The sequence below is a fragment of the Wyeomyia smithii genome, chromosome 1 (assembly GCF_029784165.1).
Source record: "Wyeomyia smithii strain HCP4-BCI-WySm-NY-G18 chromosome 1, ASM2978416v1, whole genome shotgun sequence".
Lineage (NCBI taxonomy): Eukaryota > Metazoa > Arthropoda > Insecta > Diptera > Culicidae > Wyeomyia > Wyeomyia smithii.
The window spans coordinates 23942782-23961764 of NC_073694.1; the positions used below are offsets into that span (position 1 = coordinate 23942782).

The 18983-nt window shown below is 36.5% G+C and overlaps 1 protein-coding gene across 5 annotated transcripts in view; it reads left to right on the forward strand.

The window, feature by feature from the left end:
* Positions 1 to 18662, forward strand: part of LOC129717901 (uncharacterized) — a 121831-nt gene extending 103169 nt beyond the window's left edge. For all 5 annotated transcript variants that reach the window (XM_055668171.1, XM_055668174.1, XM_055668173.1 and 2 more), the window contains one exon: positions 16909 to 18662. In XM_055668171.1, coding sequence (XP_055524146.1) covers positions 16909 to 17741 — 833 coding nt within the window. In that variant the 3' untranslated portion in view covers positions 17742 to 18662. The remainder of the gene's footprint in view (positions 1 to 16908) is intronic.
* The last annotated feature ends 321 nt before the right edge of the window (positions 18663 to 18983 follow it).

Sequence of the window (18983 nt, forward strand, 5' to 3'; positions counted from 1 at the left end):
TCCCTGAGGTAAATGGGAGCAGCACGGCGAAACAGTTCGGGTTATGCTTAGACGCGCGTCATTTTTCGTTGTTGATATTCCCCACATGAAACGACGCGCTTTCGTATGATAGCGGTGGTATTAGCGGTAGATGCATTTGCCAACACTTCCTCCAGTAAAGCCGTGTCTAGTTTTCAATGTGAAAACACCTTTCTTATTGTGTTGACTGTGCGCCTTAGTCCTCACTATCAATGATAAATTGAACAATTGTCCTTATAAGGACAACAAATGAATTAATGAAGATTTAATTTTGAATTGGAATACTTCTCTCAGGAAGTCGGCTACATAGGGATGTAAAATGAAAATCTAAAACTGAAAAAAGTGAGAAAAATTTCAAATGCTAATAAATCGGTTAGTTTTCGATGGATTTCCTTCGTTTTTGCAGCAATCGATTAGAAAATCTTCTAAGATTCCTACCAAATGCATGAAATTGCAATTTTATCATTCGAACTATTGTACTATTGAAAACTCTAAAGCCTTGTCAAAACACAAAATTCGACCTCTGATTAGTCGTTATACCGCGTTTTCCCAAGCACGGTCGGCAGAGTTATGGACCTAGTAAATTGGGAATGCATCATTTGGCCTATATAAGAGCTTCATCAGATAATAAACAAACATTTCATCGGATATTAAATTGAACAACTGAAATTTGAAGAACACAAATGATTATTTGAAGAGTTAATATTTTCTCGTTTTGCGCTATAATCCAAAGTAAATTATCTTCATCTACATGCATACTCTGACTATTATTACGTGTTTGCGTCGCATAGTGTTTGGCTACGGTCATGCAGAACGCAAATAACGGCGCGATGCGATTCGGCAAGACGAAATCTGTTGAAATGTATAGCTCTACTTCGCCTTAAAAAGAGCTGTACATTTCACCACGGTAAGGCAAATCGCATCGCGCCGGCATTCGCGTTCTGCATAACCGTAGCCTTTGTTCCGTTCCCGTTTAATGATGTCGTATTAAATGTGCATATTACAATTCGGCAGCACTTCAATTTCTCATTTGCACAAAATTTAAAAATATCCAATGAACTTCATTCAAAATATCAGACAAAAAGAAATTACAATAATGCCAATGAACGGTCAACGTTTATTTACTAGAAAAAATGACTGACACGCAAGCAGCCAGGTTATCTTTCTTGTAAAAGTATTCTACTTCAACCTTGCGGTCGTGGCTTTGCATACAACCTTCTTGTGATTTTTTCATTACGGTTAATGGCACTTAGTGCGTACTTTTGCCCCACAATGAGTTTTCCAACTGGATTGAGTTTTATGACAAACATCAAAATATTTTCGGCAAAACATATTCACCCTACAAACCACAATTATACAAGAGTTTTTTGGGCTCTGTTGTTTTCGAGTTTCTGTAGTTTCCGAATAGGTCAATCGTAGTTCCCAAAACTAAGAAAATTAAAAATCAAAACAGCTCAAAACACAACTTTCCTCATTGCTTCGTCCCATTTAAACGAAATCTTATGTGTTTACATGTGTGATTAACTGATGTTATAATACTGCAAATTCATACAATGTTGCCAGTAATAAAATGCGTGTTACTCGTTTGGAGTCTCAACTAGAAGAGAACATTTATTCTTGAGGTAACTACAATCTGTTCGATCAGCACTCATTTATCTGAGGCTGTATCTTATGCTCTTGATCGATCGGCTCTATTAGGCCGTGTCACTACAGCCAGTTTATTATGCTCGTATGTTTCAAAAAGGCCAATGCGTACCTTTACCCCGTGCGTACTTTTGCCCCTCACTACTCTACCACAGATAGTAGCTTCCGGTTTCTGGAAACAGCATAAAAAGACAATCATTACCAACGGAACCGGGATAGTTCTCAGAATAAACTCCATAATTCATTTTGAAACCTGATTTCGCGACTTCCGGCTTTTGGAAAACATCTTTGAATTGCAAAATACGATCCAAAAAGATATATTAACTTTTTGCGTTCTAGAATATTTGTTCTGTGTTTAAAGTAATAATTGGAGTATAAAATGTGAAATTTGACGTTATAGGTGTGCCAAAAAAGTGGTGAAATGACAAAATGAATCCCAATTTTGAACATCTTAATCACAGGCAATACCGGGAACGTTCAAATAGAACAATACCAAATTTGAATTATGTTAAGGCTACATATTTTGATCAATCAATTTCGTTTCTTTCTATGATTTTAAAACCACGTATTAAATTTGTTTGAGAGACAACCCGTAGATATGTTCGAATAAGTCAAAGATTACACCTTTGAGATAATAGACTTTCGTTGCTCTTACAATCTTATACATAACGGTTGGAATAGAAGTCTGATTATTATCAAATGAAATGACAACCTTTAGGGCAGCCAAGCCTTTCATTTGACATTAAGATTGTTGAAATTAGTCCAGCCATCTTTAGAAAAACGAGTGAATTTCAAAAGGCATTGGAGTACGTTTCTTCGGTCCAGCCATCTCTGAGATAAGTGAATCTGTTCAAGTAGTTTTCGTAATGTTTCTTTTCATAGCTGGATTTCACATTTTTAAACATAACAGGCAAAGTAATAGTCCAATTGCAAAAAAAATCAATAGGGTTCTATGGAGCAACTAGATCTTCCATATGACACTGGTTTCATGAAAATCGGTTTAGCCATCTTTGAGAAACATGAGTGAGATTTTAAAGTCTCCAAAATACGTTTCTTATTTAATATGCTATTCTGTTGACTATATTTAAAATGATTCTCAATATATTTTTTTATTGAGAAATTCAATGACATTTCCACCATTTGGCAATACTTTTATGAACCCCAATTAATGCCACTGGACAGAGGCAATCTGGAAATTCTGGGTTGATTCGGGTTGAAAAAATTGATCATCTATGAAACACTATTCGCTTATAACTAAGGTATGTTTTATACTAGGGTGGCAATGACTGTATGGAAAAAGTTTCAACATCGAATTTCACAAACCGAACATGTACATTTTGTTCATTGGTCCGAAAAATGATCTCAATGAGCTCAATCGAACATGATTTAGGGGTGCCCCAAAGCGCTTAAAGTTGTGATTTTTTTACCTTCGAAAATCTACCCAGGGGGGAGTAAATGAAATTGGGAACTAAACTAATTTTTCGATGCCAAATGACTTAAAAACATAATAACGTCAAAAAACATAAAATAAAAAAAAGCATAAAACGTCGAGATCTGTTGTTATCTCGAAAAAAAAAAATCTGGCTGAAAATCGACCTTCTGGAACTTTCTGGGCAGCTGAAGGCTTAATATGGAATATTCTGAAACTGGCTTCTGGTCATTTTCACAACTCGTTCCAAACCAGATGAAAATTATTTTGATATTCAGGGAAATATGTGTTATATTGTAAAGAAATGTATTCTTTTAAAACAGAAATCTGTTTGTAATAATTTGAGTTTAAAGATTTTAATTAGAATATTAAGGTCATAAAGACATTACATATTAAAGTTATGACAAAGTATCGGAATATTTACTTTTTCAAATTGTTAGAAATTAAGTTTCAGAGATATTCTGGATATTTTCCATTAATTAGAACGGGAATAGGCAGTTTCTTCAACTAATGGCCAATTTTCCTTATAACTCTAATGCGTACAAAGCGTTATTCGGTGCCCAAGTTAGCTCAATAATTATTCGATTACATCATCCCACTCCGCTTTGTGTACCCCATCAGAACCGTTCTGCACTACTTCCAACCATGACACGTGCCCTTCCTGCCTATCGCTCCGGGGTTACCGGATTGGAATCGAAACCGTAAGCAGCCGCACCGCGTGTCACGCTTAGTTGATTCTCGCTCTCTCGTTATGATGAACGCCAAACCGGCCGGAGTCACTCACGAATGAACAGCACCACCCGCCAACTAATCGCCGGTTCTTTGTTTTGATCGTCTCCTTCGTAACTAGTAACTAACGGTCGGTGTGGCCCACGAACCGTATCCATCCGGCCCGTTCCGTTCCGACCTGACCCAGCCCCATCCACAACTGAATGTGATCTAAAGATTCGCAGCCCGAAAACCGAAGGTCGGTCACTCACTCGCTTGTTTTGTGTTTGGCCACCCGACGAAAGCGACGTCGCCTAGGTTGCCGGCAGAATGAGTGCCGCGTCGTCGTGCCGTATGATGATTATGGGGCTGACAGACAGGCAAGCCCTTTTGCTAGAAAGCCTTCCACTGATTCGCTGCTGCTAGTACAGCACAAGAACGGAAAACAGTTTGTTCGGGACTTTTGCAGCGATTGGTTCTTACTGTGTTGCCCTACGCGCGCTTGTCAGTCCCCGGTCGGTTTCCGGTGGATGGTGTAGTTTTTTTTTCTTGGTATCCTCTAACGGCAAATCGATTGTAAGGTTAGGTTTGGATTTTTGTATTCTTTGTCGTCGTTCGGAATTTGGTCGGTCGGTCGGCCGTCGTGATTGTGCTCTATCGGTGGATTTGACCCTGAACGATCACCGCAATAGACGGGCAAGAGGTGGTGTAGGAGTGTAATGAGCCGCTTTCCATCGCCTCCTCTGTGTTGATGGGCGGTGAGCTGCGAAAGTTGGAAAAGTCATAATCGTAATTCTGTTTGGTGAGTTAAAATTCTACCAAGTGGAAAAAGTTGGCTTCTGTCTGGTGGGTGTGCAAATGCGAAATGTAAACGTGGACGTGTGTGTGCGTTAGCTTATTGTGCACAATTTTGTCGGCAAGCAATGGAATAAGCCAGCGGCTATTGTTCTCTAGTGAGGTTATGTTTTGTATTTTCTGTGTGTTGAATATTCCCCTGTGCATTACAGACGGGTGTGCTTCAAATGCCTGCTGTGTAATCGCTGGACAGCCAATCAATAGCAGTTGTGGAGGAGGAGTAGGAAAAAAAAAGAAGAAGTGAAGTGAGTTGTTGGCTGCAATCGGCCAAAATTGCTACACGTTGAAATTGGAGGATGCTTCGGTGCAGTGAAGTTTTGTGTCGACGAATTTGGCTGGTGTAAGCGGAAAATAAAGGGAAAAAGTTGCCTTTCAAGCGTTTATTGGCCAGTGAAGTACAGCCCAACTGTGGGGTGAATTTTGAATACAGTGTAGGAAAGCAATTTTACGGTAACGAGAGCCTGGGAGTTTGTGAAACCTGATAAGAATTCGCTAAAACTTGACAGTTCGAAGGAAGCGGATTCTGGTGAATGTAAGTCACTTTTGTACGTTTGTTTCTCGTTGATTGATTTAATTTGCCTCTGAAATTCAGCCTCCGATAGATTTGATTACTCCTCCAACAGGGGCTTCTGCCAAATTACTTCAAAGGATCTAGTTACCTACGCGCAGGGTTTCCACCTACATTGAAATAACATTGCCTCCTACGATTGATTTTCTCCAAGTTTTTATAAAATCGCTATAGGCGCATAAAGTTAAATTTTGTGTGAATTATTTCCAGAAAAGTTAGCTGTCTCAACCTCAAAAATTGGCCCTGGGTCAGTTCAAGAGGCTATTGAGAATGTACGTCACCAACTCAGAAATTGTTCTCCAGGTTTTCATTTTCATTTTTTTGGTTGACTTGACCAATTTTTCTCTGTGTCATTATTTTTGTAGAATAATATGATTTCCACAAATTTCATTGTGGATTATTGAAAATCTCAATTCCATTATAATTCAACAATACAAACCGCCGTTCGGTTCAGAATAAACACCCAAATTGTATCCAGAGTTGTTACAAATAACAAACCGAGCCACGGTTTGCAGAGTTGCTGCATACTCTGGCCAACAGTGATTAGAGCTTGTAGCAGCAGTAGATCGAACTGAACTTGCCGTTTTCCCCGACTATAATTGGAGAAATAATTACACAATCGTGTGGCGAAACGAACTTCCAGCAGCACAAAGCCAATATTTACGCTCCCAGGCATAGACCCGGTTCGAATAAACACGACGCGACGAACAGTTTTCCGGGAATGCCCGCCAAATCCGGCCATGGTTAGTCGCTAATTTCGACCGACTGGGAATCGATCGAGCGGCACTAATCTACGAGGTCGTGGTAGAGGTGCTTTTTCACTTCTCTAATTCAATATTGATTGATGTTCGTTTGGAACACATGACAAATTTGTTTTATCAACCTTCCGCCAAGCTGCACGAATGACGCTTTGATCTGAACTGGAGAAACATTTATTCAAGCTTTGTTTTGCGGAGTGATTTTTTTTCTGTTTTACCCCCGGATCGACTTCCGTTTCGTTGGGTGATGGAAAGCCGCATTAATTAATCACATGTTGGTTCGGGAATTTGTTTTCTCTTTTCTGTCGTACCCGGATTCAACAAGCCTGGAGGATGATAAATTACCGTGCTGTCGTTTCTATTTACCATCAACACATCACCTTCGTGGATGCTCTCGCGGGAAGAGGGCCTTCCAGCAGCATCCTCATCATCGACAGCTGCGTCTAATTTCGTAAACAAATTTTGTTACACGCATTCATCAACCGTATCCGAATTCAGCCACACGTTACTCACCCGAAATCCCTGGAACTCTGCTCCTCAGGAGATAACAGTATCGCGTAAATATCGTGCAAGAGCATCATTTTGATTATAATATGTCACCCTGAACTATAGTTTTTCGAATTTGTGAACCCCAAACTCCTGAAATAACCTTGATTCCCAAAGTACTGAAAGTCCATTGAAATGTTAAAAAAAGATCACAGGAAGGTTGTGTGCAAAGCCACGACCGCAAGGTTGAAGTAGAATACTTTTACAAGAAAGATAACCCGGCTGCTTGCGTGTCAGTCATTTTTCCTAGTAAATAAATGTTGACCGCTCATTGGCAGTATTGAAAATTCTGTGCAAACGAAGTTGAAGTACTACTCAATTTCAGTTTGCACATATAAATACGACCTCACTGAACAGGAAAAGTACAAACTCTTTGCGGCGCAAACAAGTTTCAACAGTCAGAGTATATGTACAGGTGAATTCAAATTAAGATAATTGACTTTTGGTTAAAGCTCAGAACAAGAAAATAATAAATCTTCAATTCATTTGTTTGGTTGTCCTAAAAATGGTTCGATTTCTCCTTCCTCTAGTAGAAGGCCCTTCTCCAGCGTCCCAACCAGAGGTTGGACACGTGTTACCTCTGGCTGCTTTTAAATTGACCTCCGTACTGGTACTTGGTTTCTTCGATGCACTTCCCCCATGCTGGTCCTTCGCGCGTTTCCGAGCATCACGCTTGTATTTGGCGTTCATATATTTAGACATAGCACTGAATACACTTCCGATGGATTTCTCAATAAATGCACTCGTTGTCTCTTACCCGAGAATAATAAAACACTTCCAAGAAATGTTGCACTCACTAGTAAAAAGACAATTTCCACGTGTTGTAACGTGCTGGAGCACGAAATCTATGTCTGTGATAGGGAACCTTCACGTTCACGAGGCATGACTGGAGAAACGCGTCTAATAATGCGGTAAAATTTTAAAGGTCTATTTGTGCAAATTATTGTACTCAGACAAAAACCTGTTTTGAATTGGATGAATTTTTAGTGAATAAACGTTAACCGTTTGTTATTCAAAGTTGTTCATGCTGATCGCAGCGTTTGCGCTGCCCCTACAGTGGGGGGATTACTAAATAAAGTAAAAATTGGACAACTACAACAGAATTTGATTGCATCCCGCACAGAATGTCTGCTTGTGTTGATGCCAGAAAATTATTAACCTTCAATTATTTTTTTATTTGCCTTCAAAAAAGCATTTTGCTGTTCAAAATCGGTTGCTAATTACAACCTTTGAGCTGCCCTAACATTGGGGGAATTAAGATACACGGACAGCATGCACTGTGGAAGCTTTTTCACATTCAGTAAATTAGACGGGTGCGACAAATTTAAATTGCTAGGATGCAGCACAGAATACTTGCTTGCGTTGACAAAAATTACTAACTTTCAATGACTTGTTTATTTGCCTTCAAAAAGGCATATTGATTTCCAAAATTGGATTTCCTGATGGCAATCTTCATGCTGCCCCAACACGGGGGGAATAGTGGCTGTCTGGCGACACACGCTGAGAAAAACCGCGCTGCTCCTGAGACGTGGTGACCAACCACAGGGCTAGTACTGCTGCTAAGGAAGGACGACTACTGTTGTCGCTGTCTAGAACTATTATGAGCGGCTCCGGCTGAAACAGGCTCTTATATAGGCCAAATAGCATGTTTTCAATTGCAAGGTATATAATCCTGTCGACCGTGCTTGGGAAGCAAGCATATAACGACCAATCAGAGGTCGAATTTTTCGTTTTGACAAGGCTTGACTATTTTCAATAGTACAATAGTGTGAATAATAAAATTACAATTATCTTATTTTGGGAAGAATCTTAGAAGATTTTCCAATCTATTGCTGCAAGAACGAAGGAAATCCATCGAATACTAACCGATTTATTAGCATTTGAAATTGGACATATTTTTCACTTTTGAAGTAGAATACTTCTCTCAGGAAGTTCGGCTACATAGGGATGTGAAATGAAAATCTAAAACCGAAAAAAGTGAAAAATATGTCCAATTTCAAATGCAAATAAATCGGTTAGTATTCGATGGATTTCCTTCGTTCTGGCAGCAATAGATTGGAAAATCTTCCAAGATTCTTCCCAAATGAAGAGAATTGTAATTTTATTATTCAAACTATTGTACTATTGAAAATAGTCAAGCCTTGTCTAAACGAAAAATTCGACCTCTGGTTGGTCGTTATATGATTGCTTCCCAAGCACGGTCGACAGAATCATATACCTTGCAATTGAAAATATGATATTTGGCCTATATAAGAGCCTGTTTTAGCCGAAGCCGCTCATAATAGTTCTAGACAGCGACAACAGCAGTCATCCCTTAGCAGCAGCAGTAGCAGAGCAGTGGATATCAGCGTTAGCGGATAGCGACCACAGCACAGCTGTGGAGTAGCAACGGATAGCGCACTAGTTGCAGCGGATCTCAGCATCGATAGCAGCTGGACCAGAGCTGATGCAGAGACAGCGGATACCAATGGCAGCGTATAGCGGCCACAACTGTGGCATGGCTACGAGTAGCGTAGCAGTTGCAGCGGGTATATCTGACCAAGAAGCATTTATGCAATAATTGAATGAAAATTGCAATTGCAGCAATCGGCCTTTTTCAAGGCTACTAAATGTTTTTGGAAGAGCATAGTGAATGGTTATTAATAAACTGCAACTGAGGTTTGATGCTGCTGCAAATGCACAACAATGTGATGTTTATTACGATTTGTTGATACTGTGCATAACAAGCGGTATATACGAAACAAATCCGATTTCAAACAGAAAAGTTCGGTACGTTCTGCTCACGATGCTGAGTCTGTTTTAGAAAATTCACAACACTTCATTAACAAGGATGTAGCGCCTTGAAGAAGACGGTTATGGTTAGACATCACAGCAGAATTTCGACCTTTATACTCATGTCTACCATCGGCAATATCAAACACGCAACAATTTACTTCCATGCGACACGGGGACGGGAACATTTTCTTCTTCCAAGCCGCACAAAACGACACAATACATATTATAGCTTAATGATTTGCCTTAATGAGAGCTCTATCGGTCCGGCTCGAAATAATGTCCACAAGAAATCGTTTTTGTATATCTGTGTTGCGAAACTGAGAAAATCTGTAGGAACTGAAAATAAACTGAAATGAATGAGATGTATTTTTCGTACATGAGTATTACGCCATAGGAAATAAAATTTTTCGAACGTTGTAGAATGGTATAACTGGAAACAATTTAGCCACACCTATTTTTCCAGTTATATCATGCAACTGAAGTTTGATGCTGCTGCAAATGCACAGCAGTGTGATGTTTATTACGATTTGTTGATACTGTGCTTAACAAGCGGTATACACGAAAACAAATCCGATTTCGAAATGACTGACACGCAAGCAGCCAAGTTATCTTTCTTGTAAAAGTATTCTACTTCAACCTTGCGGTCGTGGCTTAGCACACAACCCTCCTGTGATTTTTTCGGTTTTAGATTTTCATTTCACATCCCTATGTAGCCGAACTTCCTGAGAGAAGTATTCTACTTCAAAAATGAAATTATTTAACACTGAGAAACAGCTAAATCCCAAAGTTACAAAAAACTTAAACAAATTGTAAACCAATTTCCGGAGGGGTTATGCCATATGGCATCATCTAAAATTCAGATTTTGATTTAGGTTTAACAATTATGCTTGAAAAGTTGCACGATAGAACTATTCAGCATGGTTGGAGAACAGATTGATCTTTAATATGCAATACAGTTTGTGTCAATTGTGTCTAAAGTAGATTAGAAACAAGAGTTTGAAGTTAATTTTTTGATGTAAAAACTGACTTCTCTCCGCCGGGATAGAGTTAAAATTGATCCCCAAATCTCATGATATTTATAGACGGTATTCACTTTGTTTCTTTCTATTTCTTAAAGTTTTCTCGCTGTTTGTAATTTCTTTACATTTAAGTTCCTCATGTTTTCATTTGTTTTCTCAATAATAATTCCTTTTCTCTTTTTAATTTCTTTGTAGTTTTTTTTTCCAATTCCTTCTTATTTTGTTACCTTTAATGTTTACATTTTATTTTTTTTATTTTTTATAATTGTTCTTTAAGTTTGTCGCATTTTTCCACTCTCTGTTTCTTCTCCGTTTTCAAATATTCATACTCAGTTTTTCTACTCATTTTATACTCTATACTACCCTGTTTTGTTTCTAATAATTTCTGATACAGGTCGGACTCGATTATATAGAGACTCGATTATATATTATTTTGGACTCGATTATATATAAAAAAATATTTTTATCATTCCAAAGGGGAAAAATATATAAAAATTTGGAAATTTTTGAAATTTTTGAAATTAAAAAAATAAAAATAATAAGAATAAGAATACCTCAAAAAAAAATACCTAGATAGAAACAATTTAAAAAATTTAAAAAAAAATAAATTTTTAAAAAATTCAGAAATTAATACAAACGAGTTGACAAATCAATATATACTGATCAAAATTTTTCTTCACATCATTTGACTGCAATTACATCAGGAATAAACTACAAAATATATATTTTTTTATAAGAAATGTGTTTTCTGACTTTTAAGGGGATGGTCAGAGGTAAAAGTCTTTTTATTTAATCGAAAACAACAAATCATTTATGTATGATATATAAAAAACTTTTTTTTCTCTGATTCGATTATAAATAAAATTCGAATATATATAGTAAAAAACATCGGAGACTATATATGATCGAGTCCGACCTGTAGTTTCATTCTTTTTTTCTAATAATTTTTCGCTTTCTATCTGTTTTCTTATTCGCACTCTCTGAATTCCTTTCTGGATACCATTTGTATTTTTATTCTTCGTTTATTTTTTGTTTACGCTTTTTTCTGTTTCTATTTGTTCGTATTTTGTTTATCTTTATTTTCCTCATTTTCTTTTGTTTCTCTCTCTACGTTCTCTCATTTTAGTTATTGTTTTGTTTGGTATATTTTTTATTGTTTCTGTTATTTTTATTTAATTTTTATAGTAATCTTTCTGATTTCTCTTTTATCAACTCCTCTAACCAATGTTTAATTTGTTTTTTTTTTGTATCTATTTTATTATCATTTTGCTATCTCTTTGCGTACTCTTTGTTTGCTTCAATGGTCCATTTTAATCCCTGAATTCCCTTTTTTGTACCATATATTATACTTTGTTTTCTTTATTCAAATTTTCTTATTTAAATCTCTGTTTTTCTTTCGTTTATTGATTATTTTTACTTTGATTTACGTTGATTTTTTCCCATTTATTTATTTTCGATTTGTTTTTTTTTTCTTCTCATTGTTCGTAGTTATTCCTTTGATTTTTCCATTTATTTCCTTTAAGGTTTTCTGTTTCATATCTCTTAATCATACTTTGTTTCCTACATTTTTTTCTAATTTCTCTCAGTTATGCGATTATTTCCAGCTGGTTTTGTACATTTGGCTTAAAATTTTTTCTTTCTTCTTTCATTTTATTTGGTTCATGGTTTAATAACTCTATATATTTCTACACCGTTTTTTTAGTTATTTATTACTCGCTTTCTATGGTTTCCTACCTGTTTCCTCTCCCATTTTATATGTTTTAGATTTATTGTCAATAAAATTATCTGTTTTATTTGCGTTTTTTTTCTTCATATTTTCTTGTTTTCTGATTTCATGAGGGGTTTTCCATGTTTCATCACCATTTCTTTTTTTTTCCTTTTTTGGTTATTTTTTATCTTTGGTTATTTTTTTCCTACAACGGAGATTGCAGGTTCGTGTCCCGTCTGGACGAGGGAAAAAAAATTCTAAGCCTAAAAGTCACACCTTCTATTCCCGTTCATTTTCGCAGCCTCGCAAACTGCATACATTGCCCGCTTTACTAAAACTTAAAATGTAAGTCATATGACAAAAATGAAATTAGTTCGTAAAGTATTTTTTTTCTGTCTTCTCTCTCTATTTTTTTGTTTTCCTCTCTTTCCTGTTCTTTTTTCTGCTTTCGTTTTGTTCCTCTTTATATAGATTTGTTCCATATGTGTTCCATTTTCCTCATTGTTTTCTTCTTCATTGTGCTTTTTCATTATGGGTTTTCATATCCTACTCTGTTGCTTTTTTCCCTCTTATTTGTCTCTTTCACCTGCTTTTTCCACTAGTTTCTTTTCTGTTTTTTTCTCTGACTTATTTGCATTTTTTTTTTAATTCTGATGAGCCACTAATTTTTCTTTGCTTTTGCTTCTTTTTATCTCTTTGTTTACACATTACTTTCTCACAGGTTTCTGGGCTTTTCTATTCTCTATTTCCTCTCTCACCTCGTTTTCACACATTTTTTATCTATTTTGTCGATTTTTGCTCGTTCTCGCTGTTTTCCTTTTATATCTTTCTGTTTCCCTCTGTTTTTTTTACCATTCCTCCACGTTTTTCTCCCTTGCTTTAGCTATTTGACATAGTTTTCTATGGTTATTCACAACATTATTCCTCCGTTTTCTTGTATTTGTTCTGTTATTTTAGTTTTTCCACTGTTTGATTCCTCCTTTTTAAAATTGTTTGGTTGTGAAAAAATCACAATACGAAACTATGATAATTATATTTTCTAATTTCTTTAACTCACTTTCATCCCTAGTTTTTTTTTCTATGCCATATTTCTTCTTTCTGCTTTCATTCCGTTTAATTTTGTTTTTCTTCCAGTTATGGGTTTTTTTTTTCTTTGGTTCTATTTGTGTTGCTTTCTTCGCTTTTTTTTTTCTTTGTTTTCAATTTTTATTTCTGGTACTCCTCGTTTCCTCTTTTTTTTTCGATTTTATGTGATTTGACTATCGTTTTCGCTGTATTTCTCTATATTTTTCTCCCTCTTTATTGTTATCTTCCTGATTTATCTTTGTTATCTGCTTTTTTATAAGAATTCCGTCTATTTCGGCTCCTTTCCTTGCAACTTATTTTCTTCCTGTTACGACTCTGTTTTAGGCCCTTGTTTTATGCATATTGTTTTTTTTTACTTTGTTTTTTTCTTAGTTCATACTCATTTTTCTTTCAGTTGTAGTTCTGTTTGTCCTCTTTTTTTTGTTTTTTTTTTTCTTTAAGTTGTTTTTTTTTTCCTTTTTTTCTCCACATTTGCACTTTGTTCTCCGTTGGACTTCCCTTCGTCTGTTCCCTGATTTCTCTCGGCTTTAGTTCTTTCATCACCAACCTCAAACCTCTTTTTAGTGAAAATGTTTACGTCTTTAAACCCTGAAATGCAAAGAAAGTACGAATTATACGTCCTAAAATCCTGAAATTCTAACAAAAGTGTGAAATTCTGAAAAGTACTCAAGCCAAAAGCGTTGTCACAAAATGAGCACACAACTCGTTTAAACCTTCTGTTTTGCTCTGCTTTCTGTCATTGTTTTCGTTCTGTTTTCCATTTTACTGTTGTTGTTTTCCATTGTTGTTAATTACTTACCGTTTTTTTCGGTATCTCAAAGATCTTTTGCTGCTGTCCTCCAGTTTTTTTTTCTAAATTTTCTCTCTATTGACTCTTTAATTTTTCTTCCGATTTTGCTCCGTTTTTTGCTTTGTTATCCTTCCGTTAAACAATGTTTGCTAGTTACTAGTTGTCTTTGCGTCATTTTTCTATTTTTTTCCGTATATAATTATTGCTGCTTTTTATATGTCCTGTTTTATTTTCTTTTAACTTTGTTGTTTTTTCTCCATTTACTTTGTATTTTCCTCTATTATTTTATGTCATTCCTTACTTTTGCCTCGTTTTCGCTATTGTTACTTTTACGTAGTAGTTTTTGTTTAAATTTCTGCCATTTTACCTTTGTTTTCCTTATGATTTTTTCTTCGTTGCTGATAGTTTTCTGCTAGTTTCATCACTATTTTTTTATTGGCTTTTTCTCTATTTTCATTTTATTTGACCCGTTGATTCCTTTTTATATTTAGACTCTGTATTCTCGTTTTTACTGTTCGTTTTGTCGAGTTTTTATGTTCTGTTTCCATTTTCATTTTTTTTATTATATATTTTTATATTTTTAACCGGTATTTCTCTATTTTTCGTGCTCTTTCCTTGTTTCTGGTTTTGTACATTTTCTCCATTTCACGTTTGTTATCTTCTCATTGCTATCTTTTTCTCTTTTTTCTATTTTTCTGTTTGCTTTTCGCATTTCCTATCTGGTTTTGTTCTGATGGGTGAATAGTTTTACCTTGTTCTTGTTCGCTATTTCTCTTCATTTTCTCTCTATTTTACCCCTTCGTATAAATTGTCTATGTTTGCTCTTTGGTTTTTGAATTTATGTTTATTCCACTTTGAGTTTGTTCTTCTTTCTCATATAGTTTCACTCTGCTCGATTTTTATTTTGTGTCCTAATTTTTGCCAATTGCTTAAATCGTGTTTTAGGTTTTTATACACCTTTTGTTTTCCTCATTCTATTCTGCTTTTTATTACATATTTCATAACTGGCCTTCTAATTTCTGTTTTTCGTTCATTTTTTCTTAGTTTAATCATTGTACTCTCTTTATTTCGTTTCTTAATTTTTTCTGTGATTATTCGTTTTCTCTATGTTTGATCTGTGTTTTCCCTCTGTTCCTCTCCATATTGATTTATGATTTATAGGATGAATCTTATATAGCTTTCTTCTTGTTCTTATTTTCGCAAGCACTTTTTATCTCTTACTATTTTCTTTTTGTTTATATCTGTTTCTCATTGCCGCCTTTTTGATTTCTTCCTTTCACCTGCTCATTTTCACTTCAAGTTTCCACTCTCTTTGATTTCTGTTTGCATTGGTATTCTTCGTTTCCACTTTGATGAGTGACTAATATTTCTTCCTTTTTTCTTGATTTTTCAGTCTATTTTCTGCTTATTTTCATCTTTTTCGCTATAAACTTTCTATGTGTGCTATGTGTGTGAATTTAGGTTTGTTCCACTTTAAGTTTGTTCTCCATTCTACTTTTTTTTCACCCTGTTGGCCCTATATTTAGTTCTCCTCATGTTTTTTCATTTGCTTTATTCATGTTTCCTCTTCGTTTTTTATATACTTTTTGTTCATCTGTTTTCATTCTGCTTTTTTATATCATTTCTTTGATCGTTTAATTCTGTTCTCGTTTATTTGTTTATTGTTTTTTTATTGTTCTGTCTCTCTTTCTCTATTTCTTTCCTTTGTGATTATTCGTTTTCTCTATGCTGCATCTCTGTTTTCTTTCCAGTCGTCTTTAAATTGATATTTTTCTCCATATCTTTTATATTTTTGTTTCATGTTCTCTTTATCGCTAGATTTTTTTATTCCTTACTTTCTACAATTTTTCTTTGTTCCTTTCCTTTTTCCACTCTGTTTTGTCAAGACATTCGCTCTCTGATTCTCCACTAATTTCTGTTTCATTTCCGTCAACCATCTGCTATCCGTCAACATTGTCTGCGAGTTATTATCAATCTTTCTTTTCTTTGTTTTGCTCTTTATTGTTTTACAGTTTCCCCACTCTGTTTATCCTTAGTTTTTTATACATTCCACACTATGTTTGCTGTATTTTTGCTCTTGGTATTTTGAATGTTTTTGTACGTTAGTTTCTCTCTTATTTTCTCTGTTTATTTTTTTGGTTTCCAAGTTCACTCTGTTTTCCATTGAATGTTTTTAAACCACCTCACTAGCCAGGAAAAGTCAATTTGACTCTTCTGATTTCTTTCTCTGTGCCTCATTGTTCTGTCTCTCTTTCTCTACTTCTTTCCTTTATGATTATTCGTTCTCTCTATGCTGCATCTCTGTTTCCTTTCTAGTAGTCTTTAAATTGATATTTTTCTCCATATCTTTTGTATTTTTGTTTCACGTTCATGTTTTTTAATTCCTTACCTTTTTTTACCTTTTTTTCTACTGGGGCCTCTCTGATCCTTAAATCTATTGGTATCGAATTCCTTTTTTTTTTCTTAGTAATAATTTTTGCTCAATCAATTTTACTCAATCAGAAGTTTCGTGAAGCTTCTAGTATTCCTCAACTGATAACTGAAAAACTTTTGTTAAGTGCTTAAAAAGTAAATTGGTACTATTTTAAGCTAGGCGATAGTTAGCGAAGTTCCTAAACTCTGTCCTTTTCTAATCTGAAAGAGATAAATTTAAAGGATTGAGATAAATTTAAAGAATTGAGATACAAATACGACAGTCTACGTCATGGCCTCAGTATTTCAGGTTGCGTACGGATTTGGATGTTTTCATCGCAAAAGAAATCTGTTTCGAGGCCAAAAATGAATCTTTTGATAAGAAACAAATTTAAACGCGGAAACATTTTATTTGTTTTTTTTTTTACTAAATTTTCTTATCAGATATATTGGCATGTTAGCATTAATTTTAAGTTTATAAATACGCATGACACCGCCGCGCCCAACTAACACCCGCCCTCGCACCACGCTGTTTGTCTTCCAAATTGGAGCCACCCACTGCCCGTTCCTAACCTTTCTGTTCTGTTCGCAGCACACGCCCCGGCAACTGCTGCCAGTTGCCCGGCCCACGCAGCCGGATCGAAGCAGCCATCACCGCCCTCGGTGCAGTCCTCGTCCAGTTCACTGTCGACGCTTTCACCTCCGTCGGCTGAAGAGTCGTTTCGTCAAAGTGGTCCGAGTCCTACTTCGAGGGCTTCGACGGCGGGAGCCGTGGTAATCGAGAGTACTTCTTTGCTGGAGTGTGGCCAACATTCCGGGGAGCCAATAAATGTTACGGCGCTGGAAGATGAAGTGGAACTGTCGGTTGCAGGCGGGATGATTCTAAAACAAAATTCCTCACATAAAATAATCCAGAAGGAAAAAATATCGATTGATGAAGACTGCTCGGAAAGCCACTTGAAGAGAGAGTCGTTGTCAGACGAAAGTAAGAAAAATTCCAACGGCCAGGTCAAACAAAAAGAGGAATCGCTTTCCGACGCCATCGCCGCTTATTCGGAGGTGCTTGAGAGTTTCTACCCCAAGCAGCAACCGAAAGTAGAAGAACAGCCCAATTCAACCTACGATTCGCGAGCTTCCCGTAGACGTGTGCGCTTCAGTGAAAGTCCATCCTATCCGGCGCTGCAGTCCAGCACCACCAGGATTCACTCTCCGTCCTGGTATTCTGCACCCCGTCCTGCTAGTATCGCGACATCGCACTCAACTTCCTCACTAGCATTTCTACGCATCCAAGAGTCACTGGACAGCTCGAAGCAACTCCTGCAGCAGCAGCTGCAGTATCAATCTCCGGCGGCGGTTGTCGTACAGCGGCGTCCCCAAAAAACCTACGCCAGACGATCCCATCGTTCCAGTCTGATATTACCCTGAATGCACATCATTAACTCAGTAGAAAAAAAGATTTTTAACATTCAACTCACGCTCTTGCTTCAGTGTCAAACTCGCTCGCGAAAATATAACGAATATACACAGACTAAACTGCACTAAAGCCATCGAAACCGTAGGTTTCGTCATTATCCTGACACCTAGTCATCATCATCATCATCCTCATCACCATTCCCAACACTATTATTTTCGTCATCATCCCTCGTCACAGATATCACGTCCCAACCGGATTACAAAACTGTCGTGCGACCTCCCGTAGCTTGGCGCCGGTTTTTTTTTCTGCTAACTTTTTCTTCTTCTTCAATTTGTCCGCTTTCACTCGCACCTGGTGGATTCGGAAATTGCACCAATTGGTGTGGGTTTCCTGTGCGCGCATATTCAGCTGGAAAACGGACCAAACGTCGGACGGAATCGGTTTATGGCCGTCTCGTCGTAGGTAGGCAGCCATCAAATTTACGTTCGTCCTACATTCGCTTGGGCTAGGAAAACTAGGAAAAGTGTCACATTACACCCTGGACCTCGGACGGTAATTCCATTATGACTACACCGACCGACAGTGTGGACGTGGACGAACGAGAGAAGAAATTGATTTACCCGACTTGGAAGGACAAAATTACCGGCCAGTCTTACACTCGCGTGGGAGGACCATTGTGACAGCTTTTCGAATTGTGGTTTTTATCGTAGCGCAATAACGAATTTACACGAGCAATTTCTAGCAGTTGATGGTGCAAAGTAAGGGCACCCTGGTAATGGATAGGGTAATTGCATTGCAGTTGAAGCTTTTTTCCCCCTGTGCGATACTTATCGCTGAGAGCAATTTGCAGTTGGAGTAGTTTTTTTTCTTTCTTCAAGTTGCAGTTTAAATGACTTTTTTGTGATGATTTCCTCTGCAATCCTCAATGTTTTAGAAGGTCTTTCATTAATATTAGTATCTCTTCTCTTTATATATGAAACGTTTGAATTTACCCTGATTCTTTTCTAGTTCTTTTTTATCTCACTTTTCTATTCTAATTGCAAATTTTGTTTATTTTCATTTTTTTCTAATCGTTCTCAATTGTTAGTTCATCATTTTCAATAGAGTTTTTTTCAGAAGTTTCTCTTTGTGCTTAATTCTGCTTTTTCTTAATAGTACTTCTCGTCATACTTCTCATTCTTCTCTCTATTCTTTCCTTAAGACTCTTTCTCCTACCCTCTCTCTTTCTTTTTTTTTCTTAATTGCTTTGTTTT